Below are 15,605 nucleotides of genomic sequence, written 5' to 3'. Positions count from 1 at the left end.
AAATAGTAATAGTTTGAAATCAATTCTGGTGATATTTCCATGTCAAATAACAAAGGTCAGATGTAACACGGACATAAAAATGTCGTACTTTTGGACCCCTAAATTCTGGAATTACCCATATACGAATTGCAAGACCCCTAGAGTTTAAACTGACCTGACCATGTGAGAAGACAACTTGAAATCCAGATGTTATCTTCCTCTCTTAAACACATGAAAATATATCCACCCTGGGCATGAGAAAAATCATATTAATAAATCGGAGACTTAAGGACTCAATGAAAAATCTGAAAGTAAGTCAAAAACATTCAGATGGTAAGATGTACCGGCACTGCATGTTTGTCTACCTGTGGCAAACAAAAATTACACAACATGTACCTTAAGTTCCATCTTTAAGTCTTACATTATTTTAAATCCTTGACAAAAGTCCCTCTTAACCTAATGTCCTGATGGTCATTCACCCACACTATTTTCGTTGGCAGTCACTTAGCCTCCACACTCTGTAATACATCAAACAGGGCCACACCATCTAAATATTTTCCACACACTAATGGCAAACAAGTTTTCCCAAGCTGCCTGATTTCTGTCACCTGTTTTCATTTTTCTTCACACTGGTTTTTCTTGCTAACTTGTTTCCTGGCCAGAACATTGTGGTTTCGCTTATTGTTATTACCAGGGTGTGTTTTTCTTTGTTTCTGTTCAGTCCTCACTGCTGGTTTTTGTTTTTCAGAGAATGGTGGCCTTGGTGGGTTGGAAGGTGAGGAGATGTCTATACAATTACTTCCCTCCATACAAAATGGAATGGCAACATATGATGATGCATACATGTACATGTACATGTATGTACTGTACGTCACTGTGTATGACATTGTTCAACCAAGATGTCATATACAACTGTACCTACATGTAGCTGCAGGGGAATTGGAAACAAATTTCAGAAGTTTAAAGTAATGAAAGCTTTTGGCATGCCATTCATGACACCCAAGTTTGTTCAGTTTACAATCTCAGCAAAGTGCCACAGCTTTTCTGTGAAAAGGGTATTTTGAATACTTGGTTCTGGTCAGCCTGACTTTTGATGGCCAAATTCATTTAAATTTGGGTTTGGTTAGAAAGTTATGCGGGCTGGTCCCATCTTTATGGGTGTTGCCGCAGCCTGTGGCGACACATCTGGTCAACATTATCTCTAGAACACCCCAAAACTGGACTGAATTTTCTGAACACGACCAAAGACAAGCACTGATGATGCGCTAGCGGCAGGTGACAATGTCTTTTCAAATGCACTCACAGATATCCAAATTATTTATGTTAATGAGATATCTCTCGGGGGGGTGGGGCTGTTTTGCCGGAATTAAAAAAAATTTTCTCCCATTTATTAATCAAAACAACAACTTTCATATTCTGGCTATCATTTACGAACATACAATGTTCAATCATAACTAATACAACACTTTTCATGAGCCCTTTCAAGGTTCTTAAACTGGCTGGAAGCTGGTCTCTCAGCTACATTTACATGTACATGTAATGTGCCAGTTCAGTCTGCCAAAAGTACATGCACAAAATGAAGTATGCCGTAGGCCATCTAAGAATATTAATATACATACAAAGTCAGTGCTAGAATAGTATAAGCGCAGTCTCTCTGCCTCACATGCACTGAACATGCTCAAGCCAGAGTGACAGTCAGGTGCTTTGTCTTTGAATGGCCTAACCTTTTCAAAACATCAAATTCGTTCCTTGAGAAGGGGCAAGAGAAATGATTGGGACTTGGCAACAGGACTTTTTAACTTGAAAATGGTGTGGTTGAAACACAACTGAAGAACTCATTAAGAACTGTAAAAAATGTAAATATGTAAAAATGAGAATTGACAGGACTGGTGAAGAATACGAGTGATTCAGAACAGTGCACCTGCAAGAGTTTGCAATACGTTGACCAATCACAATGTGCCAAATTTGTCAACCATTTCAAAGTGCACACTGGGTTGACAGATTTTGCACATTTTGTGATTGGCCAATGCATTGCAAACTCTTGGAGGGGCACCATTGTGAAACACCCATATTGCATGCAGCACTAGGACTGATTGGAAACTGGCTAGAAGACTGAGAATCGGGGTTGACGTATTTGTTTTCCTCCCAAAGTGTAATCAAATTGCATATTAATACTTTTACATAATTTATATTCATATTTAAGCATGTTCTAAGTGTTTGCACTCAGAGTTTGGATAAACAGACCCTAGGGTTATGGAGACTTTTTTTGGGTGGGGGGGGTTAGTTTTCACCCCCATTAATGCCATTAAATCGGCAAAAACATTTGACCCCTTCCCTTCTGACTCACCGACCCTATTTTTGAGAGGCATGTAATCAGAAGCAGAACCTGTTTTTGTTGACCTTATCTGGTTAAAGTGAACAGCACTGGTTTCAAATCAATAATGACCAACCTGAACTGACAACATGTATTTTGAACAAGTTTTTCTGACACGTGCCTTGCAAGACAGTGCAACAATTCATCCATGATTGGTCAGACTTCAGTAGTGTTAGGAATTCTTATCTTATTTGTCAACTTAAATAGCAGATGGTTGCATGTATCTCCACACATGCATCGAAACAGTAAGTGATAAGCTAACCTTTTCACTTCCAACTTACACCACAGAAACCATTCGCAGTTTGTTGCATACCAGCAATTTACACCCCAGCTCTGAAATAATGGCGCTCAGAATGGGTATGCTATATATAGTTGATTAAATGGATGCTTCTCACAGTCAGGGCTGCTTTGCAGGCGAGTCATGTGGTCTGATATTCTGTCAGGTTAGGTTAAGCATTGTACTATTAACGCATCTCCCAAGATAAATAAAAAATCAAGAGGGGCTTTGACACATAACTGACAAATCTACTAATTCACTGTACAAACAAAGGGTGAAAATGCTCCATGAATTGAGCGACAGATTTGAGAAGTCAATTCCAGATGCTTTTCTTTCTTTGTAGGAGGAAGGTGCAGTTCTGGAAATCCAAAGAATGATTTGTTAAAGATAAAAGAAAACCAGTGACAGAATACATGAATGTAGGCAACAAAATAAACTTTTCAAAGGGGAAAGTAGGTTAAATCAGTCAAAGTTTAACTGTACTTTGGCCACACAAGTTCCAATCGACCGTGTGCTGACTTGATCACAAGTGTTCAAGAAATTGACTTTCTGTTAAGGAAAAGGCATTATGTTACTGACTTACAAGAAAAGAAGTGTGGCTTAGCCCCAAAGCCCGCACACCCCTGTCAAGTAGCCAAACAGAAATTAAGTGACACCATGGAATTTTCCCATCACCTATCTTTGCATTTGCCATTAACCTGCTTTGAGTGCTGCAGCGATAGCATTTCCCACTGCCAGACTCCTTGTTAGCCACGGCCACACTACCAAATTAAAGTCAAAATACGACACACCAATGTGAACTTGAGAAGAGACTACAAGCGGATGGAATAATGGTTGTCAGTCAGCTGGTTCATTCTGTGAAGGTGTGTGTTACTTGTAAGTGCAAAAGAACCTTCTTAATTCAATCAGAGACTATCTGTAACCATTGACAAGATGACTGGCACGGTAGTGTATTTAATTCTAGGCAGCTAAAAACACCATTGAAGCTATTGGTACTGAACTGTGATGTACATGTACCTGTTTATATAGGAAATGCATAAAATGTTCATGGCATAATTATAAACTTTATTACATGTAGAAGGCTCCATGCTTACCACATATACTATATGTGGTAAGCATGGAGCCTTCTATATGTGGTAAGCATGGAGCCTTCTACATGTAATAAAGTTTATAGTGTATTCAAACGACAAACACAAAGTAATACAAACTTGAAGGACCTTCGGTATGAATTCAGGTTTTTCAGCTGTCAACAAAACATAAACACCACTAACAACTGCTATAATACTCAGACAAGAATAACAGCACTTTACCCATGTACACAGAAAGGTACCCCTGTCCACTTCAATTGATCCGGCCCAGTCTTATAAGGATCTGTCCCCTTACAAGGAATAAATGAAGCCACCTGGGGTGTTACAACAGTTAACATGTTTGTCATTTATAACATCCCATGTTGACATGCCCTTTGTTCTTAACAAGCCCACAAATACCTCTTTTATGTGTACTATTTCCTCCCAAGGGAGCATATCAATAACATTGTTTCCTTCCCTCTGGGTGGCTGTAGTTGCAAAGGCAATTGATGGCAATTAAATATCAATAAAGACCACTGTCAATTGTTTTTGGCAGGCAAGTAATAAGAACCCCTGGGTTTTCCAGGCTCCCTTACATATTTCGTACTAAGGAATGATTTGTTGTGTGTGGGTACTAGCAGTGTGATAAGCCACAGTGGAACCACTGGTGTAGCAAATTAAAGAACACAACAATCCCTGAAAAGCTTATTGGTGTAGTGTGTGCATGATACAGGTTTGATCAATGGATGAAGTTAGATCATTGAATACAGTGTGATTGAACTACATGGTATTTTACCCTGAAGATATCACAATCCCAGAGCTTGGTTCCATAAAAATACATGTAAGATACTGGGAATTTTCCTCCTGTTCTTCAAAATGCAAAATTTTAGCAAACAATCAACTCAAATGACCTTAGACTGATAGAGCTAGGTTCCTAGCTCTATGAAATGACCAACCGTGTAGAAGGATCAGAAGCTGCCCTTGTCAAGACCACAATGGAAAATTTCAACTTCATTCAAAACAACTTTTTAGTGAAACATGGACTAAACAAGAAAAACTGTTTGGCAATTGGTGTGGATATTAAATATTGCTCAATGAATCACTGGTCTTCATCCTCATGAAACATGAACATCCTTGAACTTCCAAATTGGAGCAAATTGATTCACATCAGCTTACTCATGTCTTTCCCTTCAAGCTATTCAAGCTTTCATTCATTATCTTCTTATTACTATAACAATGTTTGCCACTCCAGTGCTCTGCATATTTTCAGGATACTGGAAGTGAGAAGCACACAACTTCCCCTATTTTATTGCGATACAAATTGCATGTGTACACGGAGCTAAAATCTCTTTATGGACCCTGCTTTTGCAGAGGGGGCATTTTGAAGGGTCACAAAGGTTCATAATGACTTTCTGGCTCAATATACAACTCAATGTAGCATCAACAAAGTTACTGCAAAGCTGTAAAAAATGTTACTGTGCCAAGCAGAATTTACTGACAGACAGCACCTAAAGACCTGCATGTACAGGAACCATAGTAAGAGTTGTTGGCAACTTTTTAGTTGGAAGATTCCTCCATTTTTTTCCAAACTTCCTTGGTAATCCAAATGGCACTCCATGATCTATGTATCTCTGTCCTAAGACATGGGCCATTTTTCTTTTTGGAAAACAATTGGCATATCCAGATCACAAGCTACCACTCCTGGCTTATGACTTTCAAGACTTGACACACGTACTTACCAAATTATATGAATGTAACACAGAGGACTTCTGGGACGAAGATCTAAAATTCATGTCCACATGTATACATTACAAATTAAAAAATCATTATTCGTAAATGTGGTTATTTTCACCAAACAGTTACAAGTATGTTAAACATTATCTCCTTTTACCCAGATTCTCCTGAAGGTCTTTCATTCCACACCACAGATAACCCCATGCATTCACTCTAAAGAAAACAAAGCAAACACTGGTTAATATGTGAAGAAGGGTCTTGCCAATATTGACTGTGCACCATAACCAAGTTGGCATTCACCAGCACTTCCCACTCTTTTGTCTTCAGAGGACTGGATGAGTAAACAGGTCAACATTCTTATCAAGTATTATGGGTTTTTAGGATGCTGCTTCAATGGAACCAGTGTCTACACAGAACCTGTGTGAATGCAGTCTCTTGTCAAGGGTGATTTGTAAAAGTACCATTATAAAAAGGAAATGTCAACACCATCTTTATGGACACTTCATGGAAACAAAGGGGGCAAGTATAAGGTAAGCTTTGTGATGTGTACAGGTACATGACTATGACTAACAATGGGAATCAGCTGCAAGTTCCTCTCCAAAGGTTGACTGGCTTAGTATTAGAGGGATTACATTCACTTGATCTACTCCAACAATTCATGTCCTTGAGAAATGTGCCCCTTCCCTACCAGTACATGTACATGTATGCAACTGCACTCAAAATGTGTCCCCAACTTACACTGTACATGTATGAGTCCATTCCATTACAAAATGACCGATTCCAATGTCACCGTGAAAATGAGATAAAGCCCCACAAAAGTGCAAGTTTACTGTCAGGCAGGGTAGTTCCATTTCCCTTCATTTCAGCAGAATTACAGAATCTGTTCTTTTCATAAAGAATCTTCTTGTGATATGTACATGTACACGTACCCATTATTCATCTTTTGAAACTCTTTCTTCAGAAACACTTATGGTTTAAATGCAACATGAAGATCATTATTTGGCATGTCTGGTGCACATATCCTGTGACCTTGGCCAAAACAAATACCAAAACCAAAAATACCAAAACACAAGAAATTCATATACATGATAGTATCCTCAAAGTTTGTTCAGCATAACCAATTGATATTTCTTTCAACATTTTCTTACGGCAGAGCAGCCTCGTTCATGTGATTCATCCCCCTTAACAAATGCAGATGGAGATGAGCAGCAATACCAAACTTACCAGCACCATGCACTTGAAACCAAAAATCTTCTCCCACACCACTATTATTCAAACACAGGTAAGTTTGGTTTTATACTTAACTGGTTCTTTCTCAACTTGGTACAAGCAAATGCTGCATCAACCAAACAGGTTTAACCATAAACTAAATTAATTAAATCTAGCCTTAACTTGTCAAGTAAACAAAGCCAAAAAGGACTTGCCATATTGACAAAATACGCAGATGGCTTGTGGACGATGTGTCCCCGAAGACTTGGTTAACGAGTTGGCAGCCATACAAGTACCTTTTTATGTACTCATTCCCTCAACCTTTTTTGATGATTATGATCCAAGCGGCCGGCGTTCAACATCCAATTAAGCAGAGCCATTGCAAACCCCAACGAAGCGGTTCCACAGATGCTGAAGGAACCAATGGCCTCCAAACAACAAAACCCGTCACGCTGACGTTACCCCACAGACACGTACCCTCCTGGAAATATCGCAAAGTTTTCCAGAAGCCAAGCGAAGAAAAGGACAGGGGGCAAAGTGTCAGTGACAACTTGAAAAAATAAATAACGCCAAAGGAAGTTGGCTGATTGGTTGATTTGTCTGTCCTTGCGATCAGCTTACTCAATAGGGTCCTATTGGAAGACCATGTGGTTGCACTATGCCATGGAGGGCAGGTGAAACTAGGAAGGCAAGTTGCAGAAAGGGTCCCACAATATGCCAAGTGCAAGTACAAAGAAGTTTCTCTTTCAGCTCATCATCATTGGACAAGAAAGGCCTCGACATTTAAGTATTTATCCATGTCATACCAAGTATGGGAATAGGATGCACATACAACGTCATCAACTTCTGAAATGTAATTGACACTGCAGATGTGCTTCCAGCACAAGCATAGAAAATAAAGTTCTGCAGTATTGCTTCTTGTTAACAAGGGTCAGAAAGTGGTTTAAGACCCATGAATTAAATGAAAGTGGTCTTTAAAAACTGGTAATGAAGATGCAACAGTATGAAAATAATTGTTGTACAGTACATCAGTTTAATGATTGGAAATTCAATTACTGCACTTGGAAGTAAACTTTTTTCACACAAAATATCCCCCTGACCTACTCGAAGCCAATGAAGTTCTAGTTCAGACATACACTGATTCAAATATCACACACTCTAAGTAACACGGGTCCCATATTCACTTTTAATCCAAGTTGTTTCCAATCCTATTTCTTACCACGTTTCTGATCTCAATGTGTGAGTAATCAGGGTCCTTCGGTGTAAATTTGCACCTGTTACTTGCACATGCAAAAGCACACAATGGGGGACTGCACACATTACTACATAAATGTTATAGGAACAAATTGACATCGCCATAGCTCACTCCACACTTTCCTTACAAATGAAATTGACGGGGGAAGGCCTATGCGAACATACACACATAGTGTGCATGCCTATGGAATTATACAAGTTTACTGAACACACGAAAGGTTCTTCAGGTATGACAAAAATACTGCTCCTTGCTTAGAGAAGATGGATTTAATGTCCTGAGGTGTAAGGTACTGCACATGTACAGGTCACAAACTATAGCATGAAGGGTGAAGAAAATAACACAGAAAAAAAACACAAATTTCTGTCCAAAAGGATTCATTAAAAGGTTCTAGTACTGGACTGTGCTGATTATGAAATGGGTGGAGTCGAGCAAAATGCCTGTAGAAATGAACTGATAACAAGAAAAAGAAAATTGTTCTGGATCAGACCTATCTGGGAGGGACACAGGGGAAATTAAGTAAAAAACAGAAATTTCTTTCGGACCCAAACTCTCCAAAAAAGTCTCTTTCAGAAAAAGCAACTAAAAGTTACACAATAAATGATTTCACTGGCCGCCAGATCCCTCAAGATATTGCAAACAGCATACTGGAAAGCACTTTACAGGTGAATTATTTGGCAAGGGCACCTGGGAATACTGTATAGTGTCACCGACTTGTTACTGGAGGTGACGGCTCACTTTGCAGGACTCAGTGCTGTGAAGTCTGCCTCGCACTGTTTCCAATTTTTGTTGCAGGAGACAGCTTGAAATCCCAGGAGTTTGAGTCTGCACACCAATAAGGAGTGGCAATAACATCATCTGATGAGCAAATTCAATAAGTTAGAGGGGAACGAATCCGAGTGTCTCACACTAATCTAAAGTCCCGGGTTTTGGGCTGTTCCTCCACCCTTCGAATCAATGTCAACAAAAATGGAGAAAAATCATGGGGGACCTTGTAGAAGCAATGGGAAAGAGCGCATTAGAGCACCATTCACTGCCTATCTAAATGAGATTAATCTGGTTTGGAAGATGGCAAATAAGGCTTACAGAATTTGATTGTGCTGCCGTTATTTGTTGTGTATTATTGACGTTTGGACGATAAAGACAGCCTAGTATCTGATTTCATCAACCGTCAAATTGCTTTAAATCAATTTTCAGGGACCAGGGCCTCTTGGCCACGGACGACTCCTTGATAAATTTCTATTAATCTGGATGATGGGATCAGTGGCTCGCAGCCACACCGCATCAAATAACAAATGACGTGGTGAGTGGCCCCGAGGCTACTGGGTGGGGCATATTGTGCTGCAATTTACCCAGGACCAGGCTCGTGAATTCTCACTGCTGGATGGGGACAAGAGGGGGAAAAAATCACTGATCTAATTAGGTCTGGGTTCCCTAATTCCATTTAGTATTTTGGAGAGAAGAAAACTAACCATTGGTTTCTTGATGGAAAAAAAAAGTCAAATCCAATGACACAACATCTTGACTCAGCTTGATAAGTGCGTCTTCTGAACTCAATGATATCAGTTTCAGTATCATACCCTTGCCAGATTTAGGCTCTCTTTTGCATGTTCCTGCACTTCATTTCAGAGGGACTTCCTGTAAGAGCCAGCGGGACAGCCTTCCTGATTAATGTTTCATTTTTCTTTCTTGGTAGTGGACCCTTATCCCCATGGGTGATGGATGGTTTAGTGAATGGCGGATACTATCCCCTTGAAGGGCTTCATACAACACTATCCATGGAATTGTACTTTCCTCCTATTCAGCGAATGCATCATTCAATCGGTCCCTCATTCTTCCAACCATTGATTCACCTAACAATGACCGCCTCAGAGTTTGTGTGCATCCAATGGGGTGACATTTCAAATTCTAAAGGGGAAGCTGCCCCGAAAAGAATGGACAGCGGAAATTGTTATTAATATTGAAGCCTTGGTGAAAAAGTATTAGCGGCAGCATTACGGAAGATGGGACAATACTAGCTAAGAGATTAGGTGACAATCACACAATGGGGGCCTTTCAGGTTGATGTGAATGGGCCCACAAAGCATCGTGTTTTATGGTAAATCTAAGAAATACCTGAATAGCAGGGAGGCGGACTCACAAGCAAGGCTTTTGTCCTTCGTCAATGTGAATGATTAAGATAATACAGTCTGCCCATGCTGCTATTTAAAGGTAAATTTATTATACTGTGGGTATCAGGGAATTTTAAAGCCAGTCCACAATGTAGAAATGAGAATTATGGACAATAACTAAAATGTTCATATAACTACAGCAAAGAGAGAGAGTTTGAAAAATAAACCTCTCATATACGTACAAATGTACCTTGATCATGTCAAAGTAAATGTACCTTGATTTCAGAGTACATCTAAAATGTACCTTGATTTCAGAGTACATCTAAAATGTACCTTGATTTCAGAGTACATCTAAAATGTACCTTGATTTCAGAGAACATGTATACGTGTATGTTTACTACATGTAAATCAATGATCAGAATAAAAATCAATAGAAAATGTCTTTAACTTATCTTGCCTGGGCTTTTTTATAAGAGTATCAATTGTACATCTTAATAAAATCTGTAACACACTGCACTTTCAAATACCACAAAAATCAATTACACTTTTCAAAATGATTAACAGTAAAGCCACTGTACAATTCTAACTTGGAAGGTGCAGGTACATGTACTTGGTTAAATAATTTCAATTTTTTTCTGGGATAGAAGGTAAGGCTAGGGGTGGAGAGCAACCCCTACAAAGTAGGAATATGAAATAATTTCACAATTTTCAAAGATCCTTGTATGTACAAATACGCAAATGGTTTGTACATTTATTAGTATTTTGTTCTTGGATGCAAAATATAATATTCACGGCAGCACCATTACATGTTAATTCATGTACAGCACTTCCAATCGGTTCCTCTCAAAAAATGGTCATTTCCTTACTGAAATTGCTATGGGCAGACCCTTTGCATCCATGCAGTGGGCCAATGATGGTTTAGTTCCCACCCAGCAGGAAATGGTATGGTACCATGCTGAGTTTGTAGCCATCCAGCAGGGGCACACAATGCAGGCTTGGAACCCAATCCAGAATTCTGCATAAAAACAAGGTTGGTATGTGCATTAGCTCCTTGCTGTGTCCAAAATGGCAATGGCCCTCCAGTCAGTGGTAAGGTCAAGGGTCAGGATTAATCCTTTGATCAAAGGAAATGAGTTGATGGCCCAATAATCTGATATAGATGGAAACCTCCATTTTTACAAACATTTTAGTTACACTGTGGATACTGGCAATTAACAATTCTAACAACTTCTACAGACCATTTTACTTTTCTGTCCAATTTTTATCATCGGAATAATGTGGAGAATAATTCAGGTGAAAAAATAGCAGCATCACACACATGTGAGGCACTGATCATGTTTCCTTCATGACACACGTCAAGTAGTCTTTACTCTAGTGCACAGCAATCTCAATTAATTTTAACACAATCAAAAACAAATCACTAGCAAGTTCATATTAAAATTCAAAAGAAATTTACTTCCAGACAATAAATAAAGCACCAGTTTTAGGCCAGAAATAATCAGTGAGTATCCTCAGACATACGACGCAACATCTGCACAGGTACATTGTTCGAATCCAGAGGGTTGAAATTAAAAACAAGGTCAGAAAGACAAAGTCAATGATGGGCAACTGCCCCAGTTTCAAAATGAAGCCATTAAACACATTCATGAATCAATTGGATGCTCTTTTGTGAACCAAACTCAGCACTTGTGTCTCTCATGCCCCTCATAAAATGAATAAAGGAATGTCTCTTTGCAAATGGTTGCCTGATTGAGAAAATGAAATTGAATGAACAAATGGGGCATTTGGGGGAGATGTAAAACAAGTGTTTGTCTGACTCCAGCTGCTGCTGGTGAACAAGTCTATTCAATTTGTCCCATTGTGCCAAAGACATGCTTTTTGTCCCAGACACAAAAACTGTCCTAACTAATGAAATAAAAGCAATTACAACAGAAGATGCATTATTGCAGTAGCTGTTACACTGTGCGTAAACATATTCAACTACTATTCCAGTGGATTCTAAGTGTTCGTTTCACGCTATTAATAGTTTTAAATTGATTTTCTGTGACGACTGATGTCCCTGAATATAAATATCATTATTTGGTGCATGCTTGATGTCCAAGTGCTAGTTTTAATACACACACAATTGATTTTACACTTTGTCTAAAGTATGCATTGCTATGAATTCTACAAAGGAACTTCAAGAATCAGTAAGTGAAGACAAATTAATATGGATGGGCAGGTTACTTAATAAAAACAAGTTTATACGTGTAAATGTTATTATGTACGACAGCTAACAGTGGCTTCATTTACAACAGGCAAGTGGAGTAGGAGTTTTGGGAATATTAACACATGGCTGAGGTACTGGTTTGTGTCGGACAGCTACATAGTAAGAATTGTTATTGATTTGATATAAGAAACAATTTGACACAAAAACAGTGATCACGATGTATTTCGTAGTTTGTCTAGACCCCAGTGTTCCCACGAATCATTTTTCAATTTCTGATGATCCCTGTTGTCATCATAAGTAAGCAGAACCAGAGTTGCAAAACCATAGGATTAATACAAAATTATGAAAATGTTGTAGTCTTCCAATTGAAATACAAAAGACTTTAATTTGCCATGAACACCATAACTACATACATGTATATCAGTCTTTTAATAAAGCAAGTATGTTCAAATTCCAGATAAAACAATTTAAAAATATAATAATAGTACATGGAAAAAAAGATGCTATCTCCACAAACTGAAATATTAACTTAAAAACAAATATTCAGTGACTAGGGAAAATTAATTCTTATCTATCAAGAACAACTGATTGCCTTAATTAGTAACTTGGTAATCTATCACATTCTTTCATAGTGACACTGGAACACCTTTTCAACAAGGGTAATGGATGACATTGAAAAAGTTCAACAAGGGCAGATGTTGGCAACAATCAGTAAGGCCCAAATACACACTGTAAATGTAAGTCAAGCACTGACGTACTCACAATCTACACATACAGAGGCAGCTGATTGATTTCCTCGCATACACAGGCTCACATAATCTGCTTCATCGGTATTAACCATTTTTTGGTGAATATGTTATTTCAAAATCAACATATTTACATGTAGGTGGGAATGCCACACAGGATTCTATTAAAACATCCACACATTTAATTTTTTAACGCCCAATTAAAATTGCTCAAAATTTCCACAAAATGAAGCCTGAATAGATAAGGAGATGCTTGATGTTGTCACCACTTGATGTCACTACTGTCACTGGTAGGTCCATTGGCAGTGCTATACACAAAAGCACTAAGAAACTTATCTTGAGCTTTACTTACCAGTACCAGTACATGTATACAAATCTAATGGTCTGGTCTTCTGCTTTCTTACAGTTTTTCCAAATAATTCCCCTTTTCACTGGGCCTATTTTAATTTAGCATTAGTCACTGATGAGACCTTTTACAAAACTTGGCCTTAATGTTCACAGGACTTATCTCCGACAAGTTCACAAATTTGGACCTGCAACACTGTAGGATATGAGAGGCTCTCAAAATACAATGTAAATACAAATAAGATCTACAGAGACAAATGTAATCCCAGAAATACATGTAGTCAAGTGTATGAAAAAAATGTTCAAAACCATTTAGTATTACACCAACTGATGGTGTCAACAGAAATATCTGGTACGCTGTTTTCAAGTTTAAGACCTCAACTTTGGCAGGTGAAACAGTAAGGACCTTGTCTTTGCATCGTTAAAATTTAAGAGACCTTGCCAACTGTTGAGTGAGTACCGTTTTTGCACTACAGGTCCAGTCTTTTTTCCTAGCCCCACCCTACCCCGCCCAGTAATTTTAAGGTAGGTAGTGGTAACATTCAGGACTGATCCATTTGCTTAGAATTTTTGGCCAAATCTCTCATTATTCAGATATCACTTATGCAAACTGAGTAGTCTTCTCTTTTTATTTAGACTGGAAGATGTGAAGTTCTTGAAGTTCTGCCAGTTTACAGTGCCGAAGCATGACATCATATGAACCAGAAAGTGTTGTGTAAACGAAGTACACATGCGCACTGTTCACACACTGGTTCTTGCACTAATGCCTTTTACACACATAACTGTGTGTATGACATATGCACTGGGGTTCTCTATACCAGTTGAACTTTGGAGATGCTCAAAAGCACGATTTAATACTCAATCACTTCCCTTATCAATTCAAATCCCAACATTTTTTGCACCAAATCTGTTGATATTTACAGAGATACTATGCACCAGAGGGATCTGAGCAATTGCTCAATTGCACTACGCTTTGAGTTAACAGTCAACAGTGGATAAAATCTTTTAATCCTGCCACTGGCAAAAGGATTCCCTTTTCTTTCCAATTCATGCAAGAGGAAGACTGTCTTTAAAAGGGGCAGAAAGTGAGAGATTTCATCCAGGACTCCATCCATAAAGCAGTGTCATTCCGACTGCCATCCCATTATGAGCTCAGCATAAGCCTGCCAGCCTACTGTTTTGTGCAGTATGCTACTGCGTGTACCAGTACAGTTGACTCTCATTATAAAAATGCTGATATAAAGGGCTTATTTTGAGAATTCCAATTTCATGAATTCATGTGTTTTCTTTGTTTGTTCACTCAATTTACAAATCTACAACAAAGTCTTGGTTTATCTAACAAAGTAACTTGTCTGGTCCCTGTAACTTTATTATAACAAGAGTATTTCAAGGATGGATTTGCACTGGGGAGATGTTAATGAATTTTAATTTTTTATTTTTTTTTTGCCCTGCCCGACTGTATTATAACACTGTATATTCAGTGTTTGCCCCCAAGGCTTGTGAAAAAAGCCACTAGCGTACTCGGTGGTCGAATGGTTGAGATGTCTGCACTGGTAAGCAGGAGGTTGTGCATTCGAGTCCCACCCAAGTATGCTTGTGGATTTTATCACAAGCCTTCAGGGGCAAACACTGAATATACAGTGTTATAATACATGTCAGGCAGGGGAAAAAATCAAAAATTCAAGAGTTGACTAACTTGTAAAAAAGACTTTTTGTTAGATAGGAATGCAACTTGGTAATAAAATACAAGTTTGAAATTAATGTGGAGGTACATGTACCTGTAGGACATGTCCAGTGGCAGATCCTGGAGAGCCCCAACATTTCATAAATTAGGCTTTAGAATGTGCCATCTGGCATGGCATTGATGTTGCAATGGAAAGCCAAAACTACACTGTAGGGGAAGTTGCAGGGCTACTAAGGTTTATTAACCTAGATCTTAAGATACATTTAATGCAGGCATGATCAAAGCACTGTGTTCACATAGTGCTACATCCACTCACAATATTCCACCCTTGGATTTCAAGAATACAGGAAAAGATTAAATAATTTAATCAAACAAACATACATAAAATTGGAAAGTGTGCGAAACAACAAGAAAGCATGAATGAAACTTTCAAAAAAATCAATACAGCCTTTTTGGGTGTTGAAGTTCTAAACATCCACCTTCAAGAAAAAACAATAGAATCTCCTTTTTGCATCATTATTTGAAATGGGGAGTGCTACAGTGGAACCTCACCAAAAATTGTTGAACATGGTACTTTCGAACCGAACTGCATTGATGGGGCACAGAACACACGTAAGAA

The 15,605-nt window shown here is 38.6% G+C and overlaps 1 protein-coding gene and 1 long non-coding RNA gene across 34 annotated transcripts in view; one reads left to right on the top strand and one right to left on the bottom strand.

Moving 5' to 3' along the window:
• LOC110985288 (uncharacterized) overlaps positions 1–15,605 on the bottom strand; it is a 58,607-nt gene that overhangs the window by 36,727 nt on the left and 6,275 nt on the right. For 14 of the 33 annotated variants that reach the window (XR_015427751.1, XR_015427748.1, XR_015427749.1 and 11 more), the window contains exons 2-3: positions 10,869–11,017; positions 155–227 (exon numbers count right to left, since the gene is read on the bottom strand). The exons of 5 other annotated variants lie outside the window; for them this stretch is intronic. Coding sequence is in view for 8 of the 28 variants with exons in the window: in XM_087146168.1 (XP_087002294.1) it covers positions 155–227; positions 10,869–11,017 (222 nt within the window). In the remaining 20 variants the exon portion in view is untranslated. Of the gene's footprint in view, positions 1–154; positions 228–5,588; positions 8,751–10,868; positions 11,018–15,605 lie in introns of all 33 variants that reach the window. 14 more of the 33 variants (XR_015427754.1, XR_015427755.1, XR_015427761.1 and 11 more) reach the window with 4 other exon arrangements.
• LOC147796793 (uncharacterized) lies at positions 5,822–9,721 on the top strand. The gene is made up of 3 exons (XR_015427768.1): positions 5,822–5,961; positions 6,585–6,713; positions 9,589–9,721. It is a non-coding gene; the product is annotated as an uncharacterized LOC147796793 (long non-coding RNA).

This window comes from Acanthaster planci, linkage group LG14, assembly GCF_054643075.1.
Source record: "Acanthaster planci isolate LZ-2023a linkage group LG14, COTS_SCS, whole genome shotgun sequence".
NCBI classification, from domain to species: Eukaryota; Metazoa; Echinodermata; class Asteroidea; order Valvatida; family Acanthasteridae; genus Acanthaster; species Acanthaster planci.
This window is presented reverse-complemented; position numbering and strand designations above follow the sequence as displayed.